We start from the raw sequence: 21751 nt of genomic DNA on the forward strand, positions 1-21751 counted from the left end.
GTTGTGTTCTATTCTGTGTTGGATTTCTAGCATGGCTTTTTAAAATGTTTGTGTAATTTTGTAATCCATAGGTTAGAAATTCCATTTATCTATTCATTTATTAATTGGCCTGCCTAAGTCTAGAAAGGATTTTAAGTGGTTTGAAGCCTCAGCAAGAAAGAACAGTTGTGACTACTGAGTGCTGATTGAGAATGTATCCACTATTATAGCCATAGTAAAAATGCCACAAGTCTCTGTTCCTGTACAATGAGTGATCGACCTGCCTGACCCCGAATTCTTACTCCCAAAATATGTTAGCTACATTCCTACCTGCATGCAATTCAATATCAAGTAAGAATGGTTTGGGTGGGAATTTTTTAAAAGGTGCAGAAAAGTACCTTAGACCTAATTTTTAAAACTTGAAAATTTTAAGTTCTCTAAAGCCTGAGATGCACAGTATAAATAGTTCAATGTACATCCTTTCCCGCTTTGTAAAGGTAGCTGTTTCTTTTTTCTGTGTAAAATGCACCTGAGGCTGGAGGCAGGGCTTCAGGAGTAGAGCCTCTGCCTAACAAACAGGAAGCTCTTGAGTTCAGATTCCAGAACTGAAAACAAACATATTTAAGGCTTCATTCAGGGCTGGGAATATGGCCTAGTGGCAAGAGAGCTTGCCTCATACACATGAGGCCCTGAGTTCGATTCCCCAGCGCCACATACATAGAAAATGGCCAGAAGTGGCATTGTGGTAGAGCGCTAACCTTGAGCAAAAGGAAGCCAGGGACAGTGGCTCAGGCCCTGAGTCCAAGGCCCAGAACTGGCAAAAAAAAAAGCTTCAGCCAGAGACTTTTGATGGAGTGGCCCTAGGAATCAGTTATACAAACCATTTCCTGTGTAGCCTTGACTAGGAATTGCCCCATAACTAGCAAGTATATACTGTTTACCCCTAGTGGTTTCATCTCCAATAGAACAATCTAGCTTTACTGTGAGATTGTAAGGAGTAAGTTAAAGCACTTTCAACAGTGTTCATATTTAATTAAAAACAATGACCCAAGGTGCCTGTGACTCATGCCTCTAGTCCCAGTGACTCAGGAGGTGGAGAGGGTTTAGGGTATAACAATAATATGAAAGTGTGGAGGGTTAAATATTAAAAAAAAAAAAAAACCCTGAGGATTTGAAATGCAGAAGGAAAATGAGCCAAGGAAAAAGATGTGATTTTCAGGGTTTGGAGGTGTGGCTCAGGTGGTAGAGTGCCAGCTAGTGAGTGAAAATGTCTGAGGGAGGGGCTGGGAATATGGCCTAGTGGTAAAGTGCTCGCCTTGTATACATGAAGCCCTGGGTTTGATTCCTCAGCACCACATACATAGAAAAAAGCCAGAAGTGGCACTGTGGCTCAAGAGGTAAACTAGCCTTGAGCAAAAAGAAGCCAGGGACAGTGCTCAGGCCCTAAGTCCACACCCCAGGACTGGCAACAAAAACAAAGTGTCTGAGGGAAAGAAAAAGTAATCTTCAAGAATGAGAGGATAGAATTCTAGCCAAGTCTTTAGCCTCCCCTGACAGCAAAGCAGACAGATCAATTGTCCCCCAGAGAACAGCCCTGTTTGAAGGCATCTGAGCAATAAGTAGTAATACAGAGAATGGGGCAGGGCTGAATGGCAGATTAGCCATTTAGCTGTGTGGTCCATAAATAAGAAAAGAAAGCAGGGTAACAGAGGAGAGGATATATACCAAAGAGGAGAAGAGCATTTGGGATCATAAAGGAGGTGACAGGGCAGCTGAAAAGCACAAAGAAGCAAGCAATGCAGAACATAATAGGGAACAGTTCACAGCTCCTACACTGGCTCCCCAGGAGGCAGGGGAACGAATGCCATCACCCCAAAACAAGCCAGGCAAAGCTGTTAACATCAGACTAGCTGGACCCAGAGCTCAGGGCTCCTGTCCCTCAGATCATTCTATTTCCTTAGCCTCTGCCCTCCCAGGGGGTGGTTAGCAGCTGAGCCTAGCAGGTGGAGGGCTGGGCTACATTGGTTCTCCCCTGCAGTTCTGAGCCAAGTGTTCTGCGTCTCCCCAGGGCGTCTCTAGGCTTGGAAGCCTTTTATTTTTTGTGGGGATACAAGCTGGGAGTCCTATGGAGCAAGTGGGACCAACCCACAGGCTATAAAGGTTTTTTCACGTGGGTTGCATATGTGTGCCACTCATGCGGGTTTAACTCAGGGCCTGGCCTCGGTCCCTGAGCTCCCTTCCTATCCCCCCCCCCCCCCCCACTCTCTCGACTAGCACTCTACCACTTGAGCAGTTCCTCTTTTGGCTTTTTGGTGGTTAGAGATCAGAGACTCATGGACTTTCCTGTCCTGGCTGGCTTTGAACCAAGATCATCCTATCTCAGCCTCCTGAGCAGCTAGGACCACAGGCATGAGCCACCACACCTGGCTATAAAGCTTATGTGGCCATCAGTGGCTCCCAGTGCGCCTGAACCTTGGCCAACCCTACCCTCAGTACAGACAGCACCCACCCATACACTGGAGACCAGAGGCCAGCTATTGTCCTAATGGTGTTGGCGATCAATGCCCTAGGTAAGAGAGCTGGCACTGAGCCATGCACCCAGTCCAGTGTGGAGAAACTGCACATCCTGCCTGAACACAGAAAACTTCAAGTGAAAACTACAGGTAATTAACACATCTAACCAACTGCCTGTTCTTAGATGTAAAACCTCAGCACAGAAAGGAAAGATGAAAGTATAAAGCAACATTAACTGTTGAATCAACAATTCCACAAAAATGGGATCTAAAAATAATGAAGCATATGTGTAGGTGTTTTCAGTTGTTTTGGGTACAGGCCCAGGTATGTGTATAACCAAAACATACCATCCCAGATGTTGCATCATATGGTAATTCTTTTACTTTTTAAGGGGAACTGCCAAAATCTTTCCACATCTGCTGTACCGTGCATGTTCCTACTGTGACAGAATAAGGGCTCCAATTTCTCCATATCCACACGAACACATTTCCTATTTGAGTTCTTGTTTTCTGACTCATCACAGTAGTTCTAATGGGTATAAAGTGGTATTATAGCTTTAATTTGCCTTTCCCTAATAACTAAGGATGTTGAGTATCTTTTCAGGTGCTTATGGATCATTTGTAACATCTTCCTTGGAGATATGCATGTGTGTATATATGCATGCATGTGTTTGTGTGTACACACACACACGTACACACAGCCTCCTGAGTAGCTAGGATTACAGGCATAAGTCACTGGCATCTGGGTTTTTTCTTAATCTCAAGAGGAATGAAATTTCAGCATTAGTTCTGGAAATGCATTTCTCTTGCCTCCATATAGATTTTCTGAGACTAGAATTGAGATGATTAAAAAGCTTTTCTTATCTGGGCCCTTTCTTATGGTGTAGAATTGTGCAAACTTCATATGGACAGCAGTGTTCTATGGCTATTTTTTTCTTTTGTAAGGCCACAGGGTCAAAAATGGACAGAGCAAGCTAGGTGGTGGGGCTCACATCTGTAATCCTAACAAGAGGCTGAGATCTGAGGATCAGGGTTCAAAGCCACCCCAGGAAGATAAATCCACGAGATTCTGGTCTTTTTCAGCAAAAAGCTGAAAGTACAGCTGTGGCTCAAGTAGTAGAGCGCCAGCCTTGAGCTGAGTGAAAAAGCTGAACGTACAAGCCCTAACTTGAGCGACATTTCCACTTCTGTCTTTTAATCAGAAATTAAGAGTCTTGTAAATCTGTCTGCTCAGGCTGGCTTCAAACTGCAATTCCGATATCAGCTTCCAAAGTAGCTAGGGTTATATGTATGAGCCATGGGCTCCTTACATATAAGATTTTATTTCAAGAAATATATTATCAAATTAAAAGGTCAGTTATACTTAAAATATAATTATCAGTGTTATAAATCATACTTTGCTCAAATTATGTGGTTTTAGTTAGACTAATTTGGACTAAGTCACTTACTTGTTCTCCTTTTTACTTTTAAATTAGCAGATGTTCCTTTTTGCTTACATAATTCCTAAAAGTATTCTGGTAAATATATTTTGTTTGTTTCCCAGAAGATCATTAGGAAGAGCTAAGTCATATATTACAGGGGCTGGTCATCATGTGCTATAGTTTACTTTGTGTTCATATTCTGGGTGACCCATGAACTACAGACATTAGGTATTCCTTCTGTCGGCCCTGTTTCTTCCCTGGACCTTGCCTGGCGCCCTTTGGAGTAATGTTTGCTGTGGCAGCATGGCCCACAGCCTTGCACAAGGACCAAAGGGAAATTTTGCACACTGTTGTTCCTCCCTTCGCTCCCCCCTTTGCTGCTTATCTTAGGGGTCCCCATTGGAGGGAAATAGGAGCTAAAGGACTTGCATAGCCATTTTCTAACAGCTAGTTTTTGTTGTTTTTTGGTGTTGTTCTAGTGCTAAGGCTTGAACTCAAGACCTTATGCTCCTGCTTGGTTTCTTCATTCAAGGCTGGAGCTCTACCACTTGAGCCATGCCTCCAGTCTGGCATTGTGATGGTTGGTTGGAGATAAGAGTCTCATAGACTTTTCTTCCCAGGATGGCTTCAACCTTGGTCCTCAGATCCCAGCCTCCTGGTAGCTAAGATAACAGGCCTAAGCTACCAGTGCCTGGTACTAGCCAGTTTTCAGATTTAAATAAACCCTTCCTTTTGTACAAAGTTACAAATTTTTAAATAATATCAACTAAGAATTTTAAACAAAGAGGAAAGAGTTAAGGGCTGGAGGCATGACTCAGATGGTAGAGCACCAGCTGAGAATGTAAGCACAAGGTCCTGAGTTCAAACCCTCATACTGGCAAAAAGAAGCAAAAATAAGTAGATAAAGGTCATAAAAACGAATTCATTACTATTACTGATACTCTGTCTATAATAAAACAAACTATATACACTACAAGACTGGGGCCTGGTGAAACAAGAAATCCAGTGAAAACCAGTACACACTACACTCCTTGTGTACTTACTCCATAATTTCCACACACCCTGAACCATGGGCAGCATCTGTAAATACAATGAGATTGGCACAAGAGAATGATGACAGGAGCCTTGGTATTCATTTTCTATTGTTGTGATAACTGATACCCCCTCTGACAGATCCGCACCCTGAAGGTCTCCAAAAGCAGCAATCTAGGAGTCAGCGGATCTGGGATGTTATCTGAACACGGCAGTACTCTTCCATGTTCTTGCAGGATTTGGGCAGAATGCAGTTCTTTGTGGCTATACAACTATGGTCTGATGGTTGGGTGGTAGCTCTGGACTTCTAGAGACTGCTCTTACATTTTGGAAAATGTGGTCTCCCCCAACTGCTGCTTACTTCTTCAAGGCTCATAAGAGCAAATTCTCTTAACTTTGGTTAGGCCCATTCCTCAATTATGATATCCAAAGTCAGCTGACCAGGGCCCTTACTGGATGTGCAAAATCCTTTCACTCTTGTCATGTGAAATGATCAAATAATACCTTAGCCATCCAAGGTGTTATCATCTGTGGACACCTGTGGTAAATGATTGTTCAACATGATCCTATAAATGCCTGACTGCAATAGGAATTTGTAAATGCATCTGTAAGTTTTTTTTTGTGTATGTGCCGGTATGGAAGCTTGAACTAGGGTGCGGTCCCTTACCTTTTTCCGCTCTGCCTCCATGCTTTCTTGTGGTTAACTGGAGTTAAGAACCTCAAGGATTTTCCTACCTGTGACTCTCAGATCTCAGCCTCTGAAGGAGCTAAGATTACAGTCATGAGCCACCAATGCCTGGCAAGATCCATGAACTTTCTATGTGCCTTTACTATGTACAAAGTGCTTGTATATATTTTGCATCACTTGGTTTTCATGACTGCTCATTAGGGAAGTACAGACGATCTTAGTTCAATGCTACAAGAGGGGTAATCTATCTAAAGGCTGAAAGCAGCAAAGAGTTTGATCAAAGCTTTGCAGCAGATGAGCAATACGATCAACCTAGCTTCAAGCTTGGGTCTCTCCCCCTCTAGCCCAGTGCTCTCTGTGGGAATCACACAGTTTACTAACTGTGTTTGGTGCTCTTTGCAGGAGATATTTCAGGCCTTATTGTGGGCACAGAGGTGTGCAGGCCTAAGTCTCCATATGCTGGGATGGTGGTCGAACAAAAAGCTTCCTGCATTGCACCAAGCTGACTTGCTAACAACATTAAGGAAATAAAAATAGTTGGAAAAATAGTTCAAAGTGCCATTTGTAAAAAGAAAAAAAAATCAAGAGCATATATATTCCAACGGTTTTAAGCTGTCATCTCTTGCAGTAGTTGTTGAACCTTTTTTTTAAAAGAAACAGAACAAACAAAAGAACATTATACAATGGGCTTGAAATGAACCTCCGTGGAAAATGACGAGCCCTGGCCCCTTCATTTAGTTATCCATGTACCAGAACTGCCACCGAGGCTGCTGGTACTCAAGGCTTCACGCTCTCACTTGGGCTTTTTTGCTAAAGGCTGACACTTGAGACACAGATCTGCTTCTGGGCTTTTGCTGGTTAATTAGACATAAGAGACTCATGGGCTTGCCACCCAAGGCCAGTTTTGCACCATGATTCTTAGACCTCAGCCTTCTGAGCAGCTAGGATAACAGACATGAACTACCAGCACCCAGCTTCCAGCTCCCCTTTCCTTTTTTTTTTCTCTATATTGTCCCCTTTCCTTTTAATTTTATTTATTTATTTATTTAGACCAGTCCTGGGCATTGGACTCAGGGCCTGAGCACTGTCCCTGGCTTCATTTTGCTCAAGGCTAGCACTCTGCCACTTGAGCCACAGCGCCACTTCTGGCCGTTTTCTATGTATGCGGTGCTGGGGAATGGAACCCAGGGCTTCATGTATACAAGGTGAGTACTCTTGCCACTAGGCTATATTCCCAGCTCCCCTCCCCCTTTACTTTTTAAATGATTGTAAGAAATCCAAACCTTCTTAATGTCTGGCCTCTTGTTTTTCTTTTCATGCAGACACAGACTGGCCACAGTATACATGGTCTCAATGGAAGAGGAGTCAGCATCACTCATCTTCGAGTCAACATAGTCTCCAATTGTCTTCTCATCATCCTCGATTTCTTCCTTAATATCTAGCTTTAAAAAGAGCATTAAAACTTTGTTAGGCACTTCAAACAAAAGTGAAAGATTGTATAGGTTCTTAATTATCCAAAATGGAAGCATTTAAAAACTTTTGGATATATACCATTCTTTTGTGTTTGCTTTTTAAAAGTGCTGTTTTTGTATTCTCCATATTATGGAGCTGTTACCTACATGATGTTTATAGGTCTGTGGTTTTTCACTCAAACAGAATCTCATTCAGTACATTTAGTTTTATAAGTCATGAAGCCAAATCTTTGATGGGCTGTATCAGAAGCACAAAGTCTAGAGCGTGTATATTCACCATGATGTACTTTTTGTGCCTTGAATCACTTTGGAAAGTGTCTTGGAAAACCTGGACAGCCCCTCTGTCTTCATAAGAATTTATATATGTATTTATGAAGATGATTCTGTACTCTAATAAACTTTTGGGGCATGGACTAATTTGTATCTCTTCATACTCATACTCTGTACGATCTGTATATATTACATCAAACTTAGAGGTATGACCTTAAATCTAATTTTTTCTAAAAACTGGGAGGTCTATAAACTTTAAACTGCTTAACAAAAACAAAAAAAACAAAAAAAAGTAAAAGGTGTTAGAATACAAATTTTAATTATTTCAAGTACTTTGCAATAACATGTATTTTCCTCTATCTTCTTTTTATTATCTTATTAAGTATTGAACACATACATAACATCTTAACAATAGACACACACATATATGACATATATGCATATATGCATTTAGATGTATATAAATACATATATAGTACATATATAGTACATGTATATAAATACATACTTAGTATAGTGCATATGTATATATCATATATATATTTATATATTTACACACATGTAGTTTATACTATATTTTTTCAGTCATTTGTCTTGTAGCTGTAGTGTGTATGTGATGGCTAGCTGCTCACATGAATGACCTTCCCTGGCCTGAAAATCAAGGATGATGTGCTCCCTGATGCACTTTGATGGTGCTACTCCAAATTCTGGACCCCCAACACCCTCCCTGCACCTGGAACGTTTTTCTGTAGGTATTCACATTGCCAATTCAAAGAAGAAAAGAGGAAAAACAAAGAGGAGAGGCAGAATAAGAGAGCAATGAACGAGTTGGACATTGATGGCTCATGCCTGTAATCCTAGCTACTCAGGTGGCTGTGCTCTGTGGATCAAGGCTGGAAGCCAGTCCAGGCAGGAAAGTCCATGAGATTCTTATCACCAATTAAACATCACCACCAAAAAAAAAAAAAAAAAAAAAAAAAACCAAGGCAGAATTGGAGCTCTGGCTCATTCAAATGGTAGGGCCCTACCTTTAGCAAGAAAGTTCTGGGACAGTGCCCAGGCCCTCAGTTCAAGCTCCAAGACTGGCAAGTACAAGCAGGCAGGCAGACAGACAGACAGACAGACAGACAGACACACACACACACACACACACACACACACACACACACACACACGGAAAGATGAATTGCTCAGGTGTCAATGGTTCATTCCTAGCTACTCAGGAGGATGAGATCTGAGGATCACAGCTCGAAGGCAGCAAGGCAGGAAAGTCTATGAGACTCTTATTTCCAATTAATCCCAGAAAAAGGTAGAAGTAATACTGTGGCTCAAGTAGTAGGGCACTAGCCTTGAGCATAGAGGAGCCTAGGGGCAGTGCCCAGGTCTAGGACTAGCAAAAATATAAAAAAAAGATGACCTGGGAGAGAAGGGCAGGAGGAAGGTGGTGCACGGGGTTGAATGGTGGCTTTAAAACTATATGTCTGTGTCCTAGTTCCTGGAATCTGTGAATATCACCTTATCTGGTAGAAAATGTCTTCATGGATGTAGTTGAATATCCTGGGATGAACTCATCCTGGATTATCCAGGTATATTCTAAATCCAATAATAAAGATCCTCATATCAGACAAAGAAAGGAAGAAAGACATAGTGAAGACCATGTGACATGGAGGCAGAGACTGTAGTGAGGGGGCCAAAAGAGAATGAATTCCATCTGAGGCTACCAGAATCCAGAGGAGGGAAGGAAGGATTCCCCCTGGATTCGAACAGGGAACAGGCCTCGCTGGCATCTTGACTTCAGAACTCTGGCCTCCAGACCTGTGAGAGAATCACTGCCATCAATACAACCCACATTCTTCATGGAAATCTGATTTTGTGTGTGTTGATACTTGAACTCAGGGCCTCACACTCTTGCTTGGCTTCTTCACTCACAATGAGTGCTCTACCACTTGAACCACACTGCCAGTTCTATTTCTTTTTGCTGGTTAGAGATAAAAGCATCATAGATTTGTCAGCCTGGGCTGGCTTTGAACTGTGATCATCGGATCTCAGCCTCTTGAGTAGCGAAGGTTGTAGGCATGAGACACACCAGTGCCTGACTTTTGGAATTTTTTGTTTTTTTAATGGAAGCCTAAGGAAACTAATACCATGATGGAAACAATTATTTATGAGTTGAAATTTAAAGAGTGGCTTAGGTCATGGCAAAACCTAGTAATACAAAGGTGCCTTGAAGGATCTTAGCTGCACTTGTATTAAAAATCATATTCTTTTATAGTCATACCACATTCAACTCTTTTAAGTGGGTGAAAGAGTATTATTTGTGATGGAGAGAGATTCTGCTTTTTTTTTGTACTTCATCTTTATTCAAGTCACTTTTGAGGCTTTCATATATTCTGAAGGGATATTTATCTTAGGAAATAGGACAGAAAATCCAGATCTTTTATAGGTAGGGCTGGAAAAAAATACAAGCAACAATGTGGTGGGACAAAGAGGTATCATCTTGTAGCTCTGAGACCTCTGTTCTCTTTTTCCTGGTTTTCCTGCATTGTTGCTTATTTTTGTTTTGATTTTGCAGACTTAGGGGTCCAACTCAGGGTCTCCTACAAACTAGGCGAAAGCTCTACCACTGAGCTACACCCTCAGCCTCCTGTATCCATTGTTGTTGTTGTTGTTTTGCTGGTTTGGGGATTGAACTCAGGGACTGGATACTGTCCCTAAGTGTTTTTGCTCAAGGCTAACAATCTAACACTTAAGCTCCACTTCTGGCTTTTTGGTAGTTTGTTGGAGATAAGAGTCTCCTGTCTGGGTTGGCTTTAAATTGTGCTCCTCTTATCTCAGCCTTCTGGGTAGCTACGGTTACAGGTGTGAGCCAGCGGTACCTGGCTATCCAACTGAAGTAGTCCTTCAGCCAGCAGAGATTTCCTGCTATTGATAGCACCCTTCAAGCTCTACCTCTCCTCTGGGTGCTGGTGCTCTACCACTTGAGCCATGCTTTCACTCAAAGGCTATTGGGTAGTTAACTGGAGATAAGAGTCTCACAGACTTTCCTGCCTAGGCTTATTTTCAACAGTGATCATCAGATCTCAGCCTTCTGAAAAGCTAGGATTACAGGCATGAGCCTCCGGCCCCTGACTCATGGCAGGGCTTTGATTAGAAATATTTGATGCCCTTTCCCTATGCCATTACATATTGCCAGAGAAAACACTGCCCATAGAAAATGCCATTTCTAGGTGCCAAATATACCCTTACACATTTTAGACTATAAATGCAATGAGGAAAAACTAAAAAGAAAAAAAAAATGTATCACTTACTAATAACTGAGGTTCACGATGTTCATCCACAGCTGGAAGTCCAGTTATTATTTCTAGTAAAACCTATGAAGACAAAAAAATCCATTAGTTTAGCAGAAAAACAACAGTTACAGTAGAAAGAATACAGTTCTAGGTGATGAGCATGATATTTCTCATCTCTTTTCCTTCATGAATGCCTTGAGTACATGTAGCTATGAACCATTCTTTGCTACTGACATTTAAAAAAAAACCACAACAAAAACTAGTTCTATCCAACATGTGTCTGGGAACTCTCAAATCTTTCACTTTCTTTCAGAGGCTGTGTGTGTGTGTGTGTGTGTGTGTGTGTGTGTGTGTGTGTACAAGCACACACGCTAATACTGGGACTTGAACTCAGGGCCACGTTGTCATACCTACACTTCTGGCATTCTGGTGGCTAACTGGAGATAAGAGTCTCATGGACTTTCCTGTCTGGGCTGGCTTTGAACCAAGATCCTCAGATCTCAGATTCCTGAGTAGCTTGATTACAGGGGATTCTTCACAAGAATTTTCTTTGACCCTAGGATAGTATTACTTTATAAATATTAGGCCTGTTTCACAATCCTATGCCTTAACTTCACAGTGCTGTGAAGCTAGATTTTTATCTAAGAAGTGTATTTGAAAAAGAAATGAAAAAAAAAAAAACCCCAAACCTAGTTTCTCCAACAACCCATGCTCTACCCTCTACTCTGTCTTAAAAATTACTAGAAAGCCAGACACATGGTTCACATCTATAATCCTAGCAACTCAGGAGGCTGAAATCTGAGGATCTCAGTCATGATCTGAGGATCACAGAAGCCAGCCTGGGTAGGAAAGAATATGAGACTCATATCTCCAATTAACCACCAAAAACCTAGAAGTAGAACTGTGGCTCACGTGGTAGAGCCACTACCCTTGAACAGCAAAAGCTGAGGGACAGTGCCTAGGTGCTGAGTTCAAGCCTCTGTACTGGTACACACACACACCACATGCGCGCGCGCGCGCACACACACACACACACACAAATATTAGGAACAGACTATGAGATGAGATAATGTAAAAAAGTGGGAGATGAAAGTCCATGTTGTGTGACATGACTCATTTTGCACACTGACTTAATTTACGTTCCATCATAATTCATGACAAGAGAAATCATTACAGTAATTAAAATATTTTACACACTGAGATGTTTTTATGAACTTTATGATGTGAATTACAGGTTAATGAGCAAAATTTATATCTTTGTACCAGTGAGCTAAGCAAGACAGGCATATTAAAATGCCTCCCTTTACATTTCTTAGCTGTGGAAGAATGATTCTTGTGTGTAACTCACCACTCCGAAGCTGTAGATGTCAGATTTGGGAGTTATTTCTCCTCGCAGGGCCTCTGGTGCCATGTATGCTGTTGTGCCCACAATTCTGCTGGTCACGACTGTCTGGGAAAACTTCTGAGAAGCGCGTGCAAGGCCAAAGTCAGATATTTTGGCAGTAAAGTCTTTATCTAGCAAGATATTTGCACTGAAAAAAAGAGTCAACTTTGGAGAAAGCAGTGTTTTGCTTCCCAAGAAAGTCAAACAGTTGTTTAGATAGATGCATGACTGAATGTACATAATATCTGTGTTTATATACACACATACACATATGTATATACACAAATAGACATACATGCAGTTGCCTTTACAACACAGGTGATTTTATAGTGTACAACACTGAAACCAAAATTTGTGTGAATAAGCCTAGAATTCAGATTACAGCTAAAGAAAAAAATGATTCCTTTTTTCTTTTTTCTCATTTTTACTACATATTTTTTATTAAAAATTGTTTTTACTTATTTTTTTATTAAGTAGTTGTACATAGGGGTTTTGGTTCTGAAGTCACTATGTTAGTGCAATGCTTTTGTGTGTGTGTGCTGGTCCTGGGGATTGAACTCAGGGCTTGAGCACTAGAGGTAGTGCTCTACCAGTTGAGCCACAGCACCACTTCTGGCTTTTTCTGTATATGTGGTATTGAGGAATCGAATCCAGGGCTTCATGTATGTTAAGCAAGCACTCTACCATTAGGCCACATTCCCAGCCCACATTCGTCATTTTTATGTGCTGGAAATGTTATCATCTTTTAGTCATTTTGAAGATAATATATAATAAACTGTTTTCATTTATCATTCCCTTACTGTGCTAAAGAGGATTCAGAATTCCTCCACTCCATTTTGGTGTCCTATTGAACTTTCTGATTCTGTTCCCTGCTCTCTTCCTAGTTTCTAGTAAACACTCTTCCCTTCTAAAGTTCTTCCCTGAGATTAACTCATGCCTTTCCATCAATGAGTGACAAGCCATACCTGTCCTTCTGTATCTGGGTCTGAAATAAAGTACTTTCTGATTCCATTTCTAACACCTCTCAATTCATTTACAAACCCAAGTACACCAGTCACTCATTGACAAACCCAAGTACACCAGTCATTCATTTACAAACCCAAGTATACCAGTCATGCATTTACAAAGCCAAGTACATCAATCACTCATTTCTTTAAGCCATTCTTTTGTGCTGGATTATCTGAAATCCTGGAAAGATTAAGGCTCCTTCCCTCCTTCCTCCATTCCTTGTTTTGTGCTGATACTGGGGTTTGAACTCCATCCTGCATCCATATTCCCTCCTGACACCCTTCTTACAAATGGGGCTCCTTCTGCCCGGAATGTTCCTCTTCCCATCCATCTTCTTTCTACTTCTTTCAAATATACTCCCTTATTTCCTGCACATTCTCTAGGTCTCAGCTTAACTTCCTTGGGAACCCTTCTTTATATTTATACTAAATACTATATGAAATACCACAATTCTACTACAATTTTGTGGTTGATCAGTGCTAAACTCGACATATGCTACTTTTAATTGGATCATGTGCAGTGCCTAGTCCCCAGCAGGAAAATATTGAACTAGATAAATACACAAGAGTAAAGAGAACTGATATTATACCATTTGTAAAGAGATAGGAAGACTTGGAAAAAAGTATGTTAAGTGAAGTTAAGTAAGGCCCAGAGGGACAGAGGATGCATGCTTTTCCTTATATGTGGGAGCTAGATTTAACTAATAAACTCATGAGTAAATACGTTGGGTGGTATGCAAGTGTATACAATGTATTAACTGAAATACAGTAGACTCAAAAGAGGTCTCAAGTAGTGTAATTCCTTACAAAGCCCAAATCAAAATTCAACAAAATAATACATCAGGAAAGAGGTATCTAAAGGGAGTGGGGAATCAAGGGGGAAAGGAAGACAAGAATCCAAGGTATAACCTGAAAAATTAAGAAGAGTGAGGGAAGAAGTGGGTTGGGAGGGATGGGTGAAAATGTTGAAAAGGATGACACTGTTCACGATATATTGTGTGCATAAAAAAGAAAAAGTAAAAGTGTTCAAAAGAGATGGAGTGACATGGTACCAAAAACAAAAACAAAAGTCAAGTAGAGTGAATACTGGCCATAGGTCACTGGGTTTGGGATAAAGGAGAAGAGACCTGTTTAGGGGGAGGGGAGAACTTCCCTCAAGGAGTGATGGGGAAAATCACTTAGTACTATAGGTTAAGACATGCATGTCAATGGTGAACAAAAAGAGTGAGAGCAAGTGATTCTTTAAAGATGGCTTTCCAAAAGCTATTTCATATGACATTTACCTTTTAATATCTCTATGAATATGGTGGTTGTCATGTAAAAAACTGATGCCATTAGCTGTACCCTGAGCAATCTTGCATCTCATGTGCCAGGAAAGCGGCTGAGTGCCATCCTTGGGAAGAGACAGATCAATTTGAAAAAAGCAGAGTAATAAATCTGTAGAAAATATATACAAAAGATGAATTTCCTAGGCAACCACTGAAAATGGTATAACCAAGAATTCAGGACTATATATTATTTTTAGTTGTTAAAAATGACCTCTAAATAAAATCAAATGGGGCTTAGCCTTGCTTACCTGAAGATAAAAGACACGTAAAAGCATCTTCAATGCCTATCCTTGACAATTTTATGTTTTAAATTACCATCTAAGACACTGACAATCTCAGTGGTTTTACATACCAACTGTAGGTGTGTATGTACATACACATATACACACATGTATCTTATCTTGTCTGAGTTGGGGCTGCGACTAGAAGGGAAGGCTTTACGTGCTCCCTGAGCTTTTCCACGCAATGCTGGTGCTCTACCACTTGAGCCACACCTCTACTTCTGGCTTTTTGTTGTTACATTAGAGGTGGGAGTCTCTTAGATTTCTCTGCCTGAGCTGACTTTGAACCATGATCCTGAGATCTCAGCCTCCGGAGAAGGTAGGATTACAGGCATAAACCACCAGCACTGGGCTTCAACTGTTTATATTTACACAGAGCAGGAAAAAATACTAGGTTTAACATGGTTTAAATGATCTTGTCAGAAAGTGAACATCTGTATTCCAAACCAGAAGCAGAAAGCCAGGCAATCTTACCAAACATAACAGTCTGTCCAGCAATGAACCATTGGGCATGTAAACATATACCAAGCAGAGGTCATCGCCTTCACTGGAGAAGCCGAGCAATTCTACTAAGTTCTCATGCTGACACCTGCAACAAACGGTTTCCCATGCAAAATTGTAATAGACAGGTATTCAATGGAAGAAGTTATTCAACGGACAGTTTTAACAACAAATCAGACCAAAGAAAATGTGTTATACATCCTTTATAATTCATGTTTATTATAAATTAATGTTTTCCTATAGCTAGTTCTCTTTTCAGTAATAATGATTGGCATTAGAAGCAAAATCTCTATTTTATAGTCAAAACTCAATACTTCAGATCAGTTGGACAGGAAATAGTGTGACTAAAGATGAGGCTAATTCTTACCTGTGTTCAGCTCCATTTCCAATGACAGCATAAAGGAAAAGAAGCCTGTTGAAACTTTTATAACACTCCTAAACATTGTTGCATATAATAATTCCTCAGTTCCTTCATGAGTACCTAAGGGTCTAGTATTTTATAAATAGGCTTTTGTCTTTTGGTGCCAGTTCTGGGGCTTGAACTTGGAGCCTGGGCACTGTTCTTTAGCTTTTTAGGCTCAAAGCCAATGTGTTATTACTCAAGCTATAGCTCTACTTCTTGCTTTTTGGTGCTTAATTGACAATAAAGACTCTCACAAACTTTCATGTCTGGGTTGGCTTCAAAGCGCAATCCTCAGATCTTGGTCTTCTGAGAAGCTAGGATTATAGGCATGAGCTACCAGTGGCCCAACTATAAAGAACTTTATAAAGGTATTTCCACAACTGGTCTCTCATGAATTTTGAGAGAAAAAAATAACAGGATGATGGAATTCCATGAAATTCCATGTAACTATGTTGTGATTTAAAATACTGACTGCAGTTCAATCTGGTTATAGAATTGAAGAGCAGAGTTTATAGTAATTTTTATGCTGTATGTGCAAATATCTACAGTTGATGGCACATTTTGGTTAAGAAACCAGGCTCCTTATACCTTCTTTGTGCTTTTCCTCTATACCACACTGCCACATTAGCACTTACTTTGCCATGACCTTTATTTCCTGGTCAAATTGCTGTTTCAGTTCTTCAGTACTAATGTCAACCATCTGAAAAAAAAAATACAATATAATACGCTACAATAACTCCATGGATCTTAAAGATAAAAGGAGGCTCAAGAGATAGTTGCTGATCTGTTCTTTTTAAAACAGTAAAGTAAGCCGGGTTCCAGTGGCTCACACCTGTAATCTGACCTCCTCAGGAGGCTGATGGAGGATCAGGGTTTGGAGGGATACAGGCAGGAAAGTCCCTGAGACTCTTATCCCTAACTAGCCAGTAAAAAAGCTGAAAATGAAAGTGTAGCTCAAGGGGTAGAGCACCAGCCTTGAGTGAAAAAACTGATATGAGAACCTAGCTTCAAGCCCCAGTACCAGGAAACAGATACACACAGACACACACAGACAGACAGACAGACAGACACACACACACACACACACACACACACACACACACACACAGAAACATTATTTCCTTATTTTATAGAACAACTGGTATCTAGATGCATTAGTTGTTCAAGGTCCAGAGTTTGTTAGTGAACAGAAAAAAAAGATAAATCTCTTTGAATTATAATTACATTGCAGAGAAATTTTGAAAAAGAACACTGTGTAATAGAAAATATAAGCAAATCTAAATGCAAAAACAACAAAACCCGCAAAAAAATTAGTAATATACATATGAAATATACATATGAGATTTATTGAGATTTTTCTGGATATAGCCCCAAATTTAAAATATAACCAATCACTAATGAACACTCCAATAGAAATGAGAACAAAGGGCATAGACAAGAAAGCTTTCAATACTTTCTTCTTTATCTGTATTTTCTAAGCTTTGTTTTTAAATGGGAAAAACAACATAAACAAGTGCACATGTGTCTATCTGTATCTGTATCTATATCTATACACATACATAAAATATTTTCTTAGTATTTTATCATTTAATTTCTCTTATGTGTGACAGTTACTAGTGTTTGAACTCAGGGTCTGTGTACTGTCCCTAGCTTTATCACTCAAGGCTGGTGCTCTACCACTTGAACCATAGTTCCACTTCTGGTGGTTTGCCGGTTAATTGGAGATAAGGTTCCCACAGACCTTGTGATCCTGAGATCCCAGGCTCATGACTGGCTAGGATTACAGATGTGAGCCACTGGCACCTAACATGATTTTAATCTTGATGGTGTATGAAGCACTATATAGAATAGGGCTTCCCTCTTGATTTAGTGAATATGTGTAATTTAGTGAATACATATAAATTCAAAATTATATGTATGATCATATGTATATGTGTAGAACTGTTTCTCTCAGGCATGAAGTTTGTAAGTCTCAAAAGATCACCAGAGTTTTAAATGTTAAGAACTACCAGTTTAGAGGGCATGTATTTGAAGAAAACGCAGTCCTCAGTAATGAACTTCATGAAGTTCACTAATACCCTTTGTGAAGGTTAATAGAAAGTTGATTGAATGGCCCTTTCTTTTTTTTATTATAAAACTGATGTACAGAGAGGTTACAGTTTCATACATTAGGCACTGGATACATTTCTTGTACTGTTTGTTACCTTGTCCCTCATACCCGCCTCCCCCCTCCCCCTTTCCCCCCCTGAGGTGTTCAGTTCACTTACACCAAACAGTTTTGCAAGTATTGCTTTTGTTGTTGTTTCTCGTATTTTACCCTTTGTCTCTCAATTTTGGTATTCCCTTTGAATTTCCTAATTCTAATTCCAGTACACACTGTTTCCCATACACTCAGATAAGATTACAGAGATAGTGTAGATACAATCACAAGGTGATACACGAACATCATCAATAGTAGAAACTACAGATACACATGGGATGTTGAAAGTAGTTAAACTGTGATATAACAATCATTTCCATAAAATGGAGTTCGTTTGAATGGCCCTTTCTTTCAGTCTGTTTACTTCTGAGGATGAAACTTACCGCTGCAAGTTTTTTCACTGCCACTGCTTGGTTGTTTACAAAACCTTTATACACAACTCCGAATCCTCCCTCACCCATTTTACTGCCACCCAGAGAAATGGGGCGTTCATCAAAATTATTCGTGACACTCTTCAGTTCATAAAATGAAAAATTATGAAAACCTATAATGTCAAAAATGCAAGAAAATGGGTATCAGTAAAAATCAAATTAGTATCAATTCTGGTATTTTCTCAATTTGAAGATATATATGCAAATATATGTCAATATGTGTACATACACATATGTAATACACATAAATATATATATACATATAATCCACAAATTTGGATAGTCTATTCACATAAAATTCACAAATTTGGATATATATGTATACATATGTGTATACACATATACATATGTATACAATATACATACATACACACGCACACACACACACACACACATAATATATATTTGGTCCCCCATGCCCACTAAATTGAATAAATCCAATCTCTACAATTGCATTGTGTGTGTGTGTGTGTGTGTGTGTGTGTGTGTGTGTGTGTGTGTGTGTGTGTGTGCCAGTCCTGGGGCTTGAACTCATGGATGAGGTGCTGTCTCTGAGCTTTTTGGTTCGAGAGTTGCACTCTACCATTTGAGCCAGGGCTCCATTTCCAGGTCTTTTGGTGGTTAACTGAAGTTAGGAGTCTCAATGGATTTTCCTGCCTGAGCTGGCTTTGAACCATGATTCTTAGATCTCAGCCTCTTGAGTATCTAGAATTATAGGCATCAGCCACTGGAGCCCAGCTAGTATATTTTTCAAGTACTCATTTTTTTCTCAGCATATTTGTATGTCCTGCTGTCTCTAATCACAGATAATTCCCTATTAATGGAATGAAGAAGGTGCTTAATAAATTACCAGGAAACAACCGCCCCCCCCCCCCCATCAGTACTGTTAATGCACTTGGTTGCTGCACAAGCAGGACAGCTTTACTTTAAAGCAGTGATTTGTATTCATAATAAATCCATTCATGGAAAAGACTGAAAAGGATATTTTCTTGGAATAAACAGGCAAAGGATGATAATTAGGAAACTGAGATAATGAAAATTTTAAAGAAAAGAAAGAAAATGCTACTTACGTATGTCACTGACTTCTAAATTCTCATTTGTTGAATTTGTGGAGTCCGGTGGCAAATACTTTTGTTCAAAGTTTTGCACAGGTATCATAGATACCTTTTCTTTTTCAGAGAAAGGCATCAGTTTCTGTGGAACTATTATTGCTTCTTTAGAAGGGAAAGTAGTATCAGCTTTGGGAATAGCATCTGCAAAATAGAATAAAATACAAGCTGAAAGGATGAAAGAGACTCAAGTTTTAGGTCTGTTTAGAGAAAAAGTAACAATAGGATTTGTTTCAAACTGGATGCTGGTGGCTCACACCTATAATTCTAGCTACTAAGGAGGCTGATATCTGAGGATCGTGGTTCGAAGCCAACTCTGGGCATGAAGGTCTAAGAGTCTTATCTCTAATTAACCTCCATAAGTTAAAAGTGGAGCTATAGTTCAGGTGGTAGAGTTAGCCTTGAGCAGAACGGCTCAGGGACAGCATCCAGGCCGAGTTCAAGCCCCAGTACACTCTGTTTGTCTGTCTCTCTCTCTCATACACAAATGTTCCTACACTTGCATTTGTCCTTCTACTCTATTGACACCTTGCTCACAACCAGTTACCTGGCAACAAAAGACTTGCAGGAGCAAAAAACTCATTTTGGACCAAAAGATCCACAAGCTCTCCAACAGTGCAATTTGTGGTACCCCAGTCAAACAGTAACTCAGATGTGGGACTTTTCCCAGTTTGAAGTAGTGCTTCGAATCTCCTTAAAACAAATAAAAAGAAACAAAGTTATCACATGAAAACAGGAATTAGTCCCCTCTGTCCCTGTCTACCCCATGGCATCACCCATGGAATTAAAGGAAAGAGGCAGCAAGTGACCCTGCAAGAATTATAGTGAGACAGGAGATAGGCAAGAGCAGAAGGCAGAGATTTTGACTCAAATGGCAGAGCACTAGCCTGGAGTGAAAAAGACAAGTGAGAGTGTAAGGCCCTGAGTTCAAGTCCCAGTAAGCACACACACATGATAGGGGAAAATAGAGCAAAAATTGCCAAGAAAAATAGAAACCAGGCCAGATGCCTGTGGCTCATGCCTATAATCCTAGCTTCTCAGGATCATGGTTCAAAGCCATCCCAAGCAGGGAAGTCCATAAGAGTCTTATCTTCAAGTAACCAGAGAAAATCTGGAAATAGAGATGTGGCTCAAGTGGTAGATCACTAGAGCAAAAAAGATCAGAGACAGTTTCCAGTCCTGATTTAAGCCCCAGGAGAGTGACACCCCTCCCCCCCCCCCCCCCCGCAAATCCAACCAACCAACCAAAACAACCCCCCCGCAAAGAAAACCATAAAAGGCTCATAATTGTCTCTTCCATAATACAGAGTTTCACTTTCTAAATTCACTTCACTATTAGAGTTATTTATACCTTTTGTCATTCCTGTGATGTAAAATTTTAAAAAGAAGTGTGCATGTTACCTGATGTGAAACTGATTGTATCGTTCATCACCCGATGGTTTTTTAATGGAAACTGCTAATTTCTTCCACCCTTCCTGAGGATCCATGAAATCGGACAGCTTCCTAATCAGCCCAACATTCAGGTTGCGCACGTACGTGGATGGGGTGACGGGTTTGCTCATCTTCCTCTCCTGAAATACTAAACATTCCCCGTGAAATTTGACAGTCTTATCACAGATGAAGTCTTTTTTTTTTTGGCCAGTCCTGGGGCTTGGACTCAGGGCCTGAGCACTGTCCCTGGCTTCTTCTTGCTCAAGGCTAGCACTCTGCCACTTGAGCCACTTCTGGCCATTATCTGTATATGTGGTGCTGGGAATCGAACCGAGGGCCTCATGTATATGAGGCAAGCACTCTTGCCACTAGGCCATATCCCCAGCACAGATGAAGTCTTGACCCGGGATCCTCGATGCCCAGCCCCCGCAGTGGCCGGGATTACAGGCGGGGGCCGCCGGGCCGGCCACCGGCCTTGCGGTCCCCCGCAAACCCCCTCGCCGCATCCTCACCCCATGGAGCCCAGTCCACGATCCCGCGTCCCAACTCCGGTCTCGCCGTCGCGAAGACGCTCTGCGCTCCGCAGTGGGCGCGCGACTCGGATGACCTCCGGTGCGGGGAGTGAACGTTCTCGAGACCCCTTCCTTACCTATGCGGAACCCAGTGCGGGGCGCGGGCTGGGGCGGCTGGGTCGGCTGGGTCCAGACCACCAGGGAAAACCGCCCCGCGCTTCCGGGTGCTGGACCAACGGGAAAGCCCCGCCCCTCCTGCCTCTCCACGCCCTCCCTCTCACGTTCCGCCTCCCTATTGGTTTTAAGCGCCCCTTCTCCCTGACTCTACCACGCCTGCCACGCCCACTCTTGCCAATCTCTTTCCAGCTCCTCCTTGATCCCGCCCCTGTGTCTCGCCTCTACCCTCCCCCTGTCCCGACCCGCCCCCAGTCGCGGCCCGCCCCCAGTCCCGCCCCGCCCTCTCTCCGTTTTGGATTCCTACCTGCGCCCCCCAGCGGCC

At 41.2% G+C, this 21751-nt stretch overlaps 1 protein-coding gene across 2 annotated transcripts; it reads right to left on the reverse strand.

Moving 5' to 3' along the window:
* Nucleotides 1–5024: 5024 nt before the first annotated feature.
* Irak4 (interleukin 1 receptor associated kinase 4) lies at nucleotides 5025–21750 on the reverse strand. 2 transcript variants are annotated; one of them, XM_048366045.1, is made up of 12 exons: nucleotides 21734–21750; nucleotides 20711–20888; nucleotides 19857–20002; nucleotides 19271–19453; nucleotides 18153–18313; nucleotides 16205–16269; nucleotides 15140–15254; nucleotides 14340–14449; nucleotides 12014–12197; nucleotides 10684–10746; nucleotides 6917–7075; nucleotides 5025–6273 (listed from the first exon to the last, which is right to left on the reverse strand). In XM_048366045.1, exons 2-12 carry the CDS (start codon nucleotides 20869–20871, stop codon nucleotides 6241–6243), a joined length of 1380 nt encoding a protein of 459 aa, XP_048222002.1. In that variant the 5' UTR covers nucleotides 20872–20888; nucleotides 21734–21750; the 3' UTR covers nucleotides 5025–6240. The 2 variants fall into 2 exon arrangements, with proteins under 2 accessions (XP_048222002.1, XP_048221994.1); XM_048366037.1 differs by lacking the exon at nucleotides 21734–21750 and adding an exon at nucleotides 21390–21422.
* Nucleotide 21751: the final 1 nt, after the last annotated feature.

The sequence above is a fragment of the Perognathus longimembris genome, chromosome 1 (assembly GCF_023159225.1).
Source record: "Perognathus longimembris pacificus isolate PPM17 chromosome 1, ASM2315922v1, whole genome shotgun sequence".
In the NCBI taxonomy this organism is placed as follows: Eukaryota; Metazoa; Chordata; class Mammalia; order Rodentia; family Heteromyidae; genus Perognathus; species Perognathus longimembris.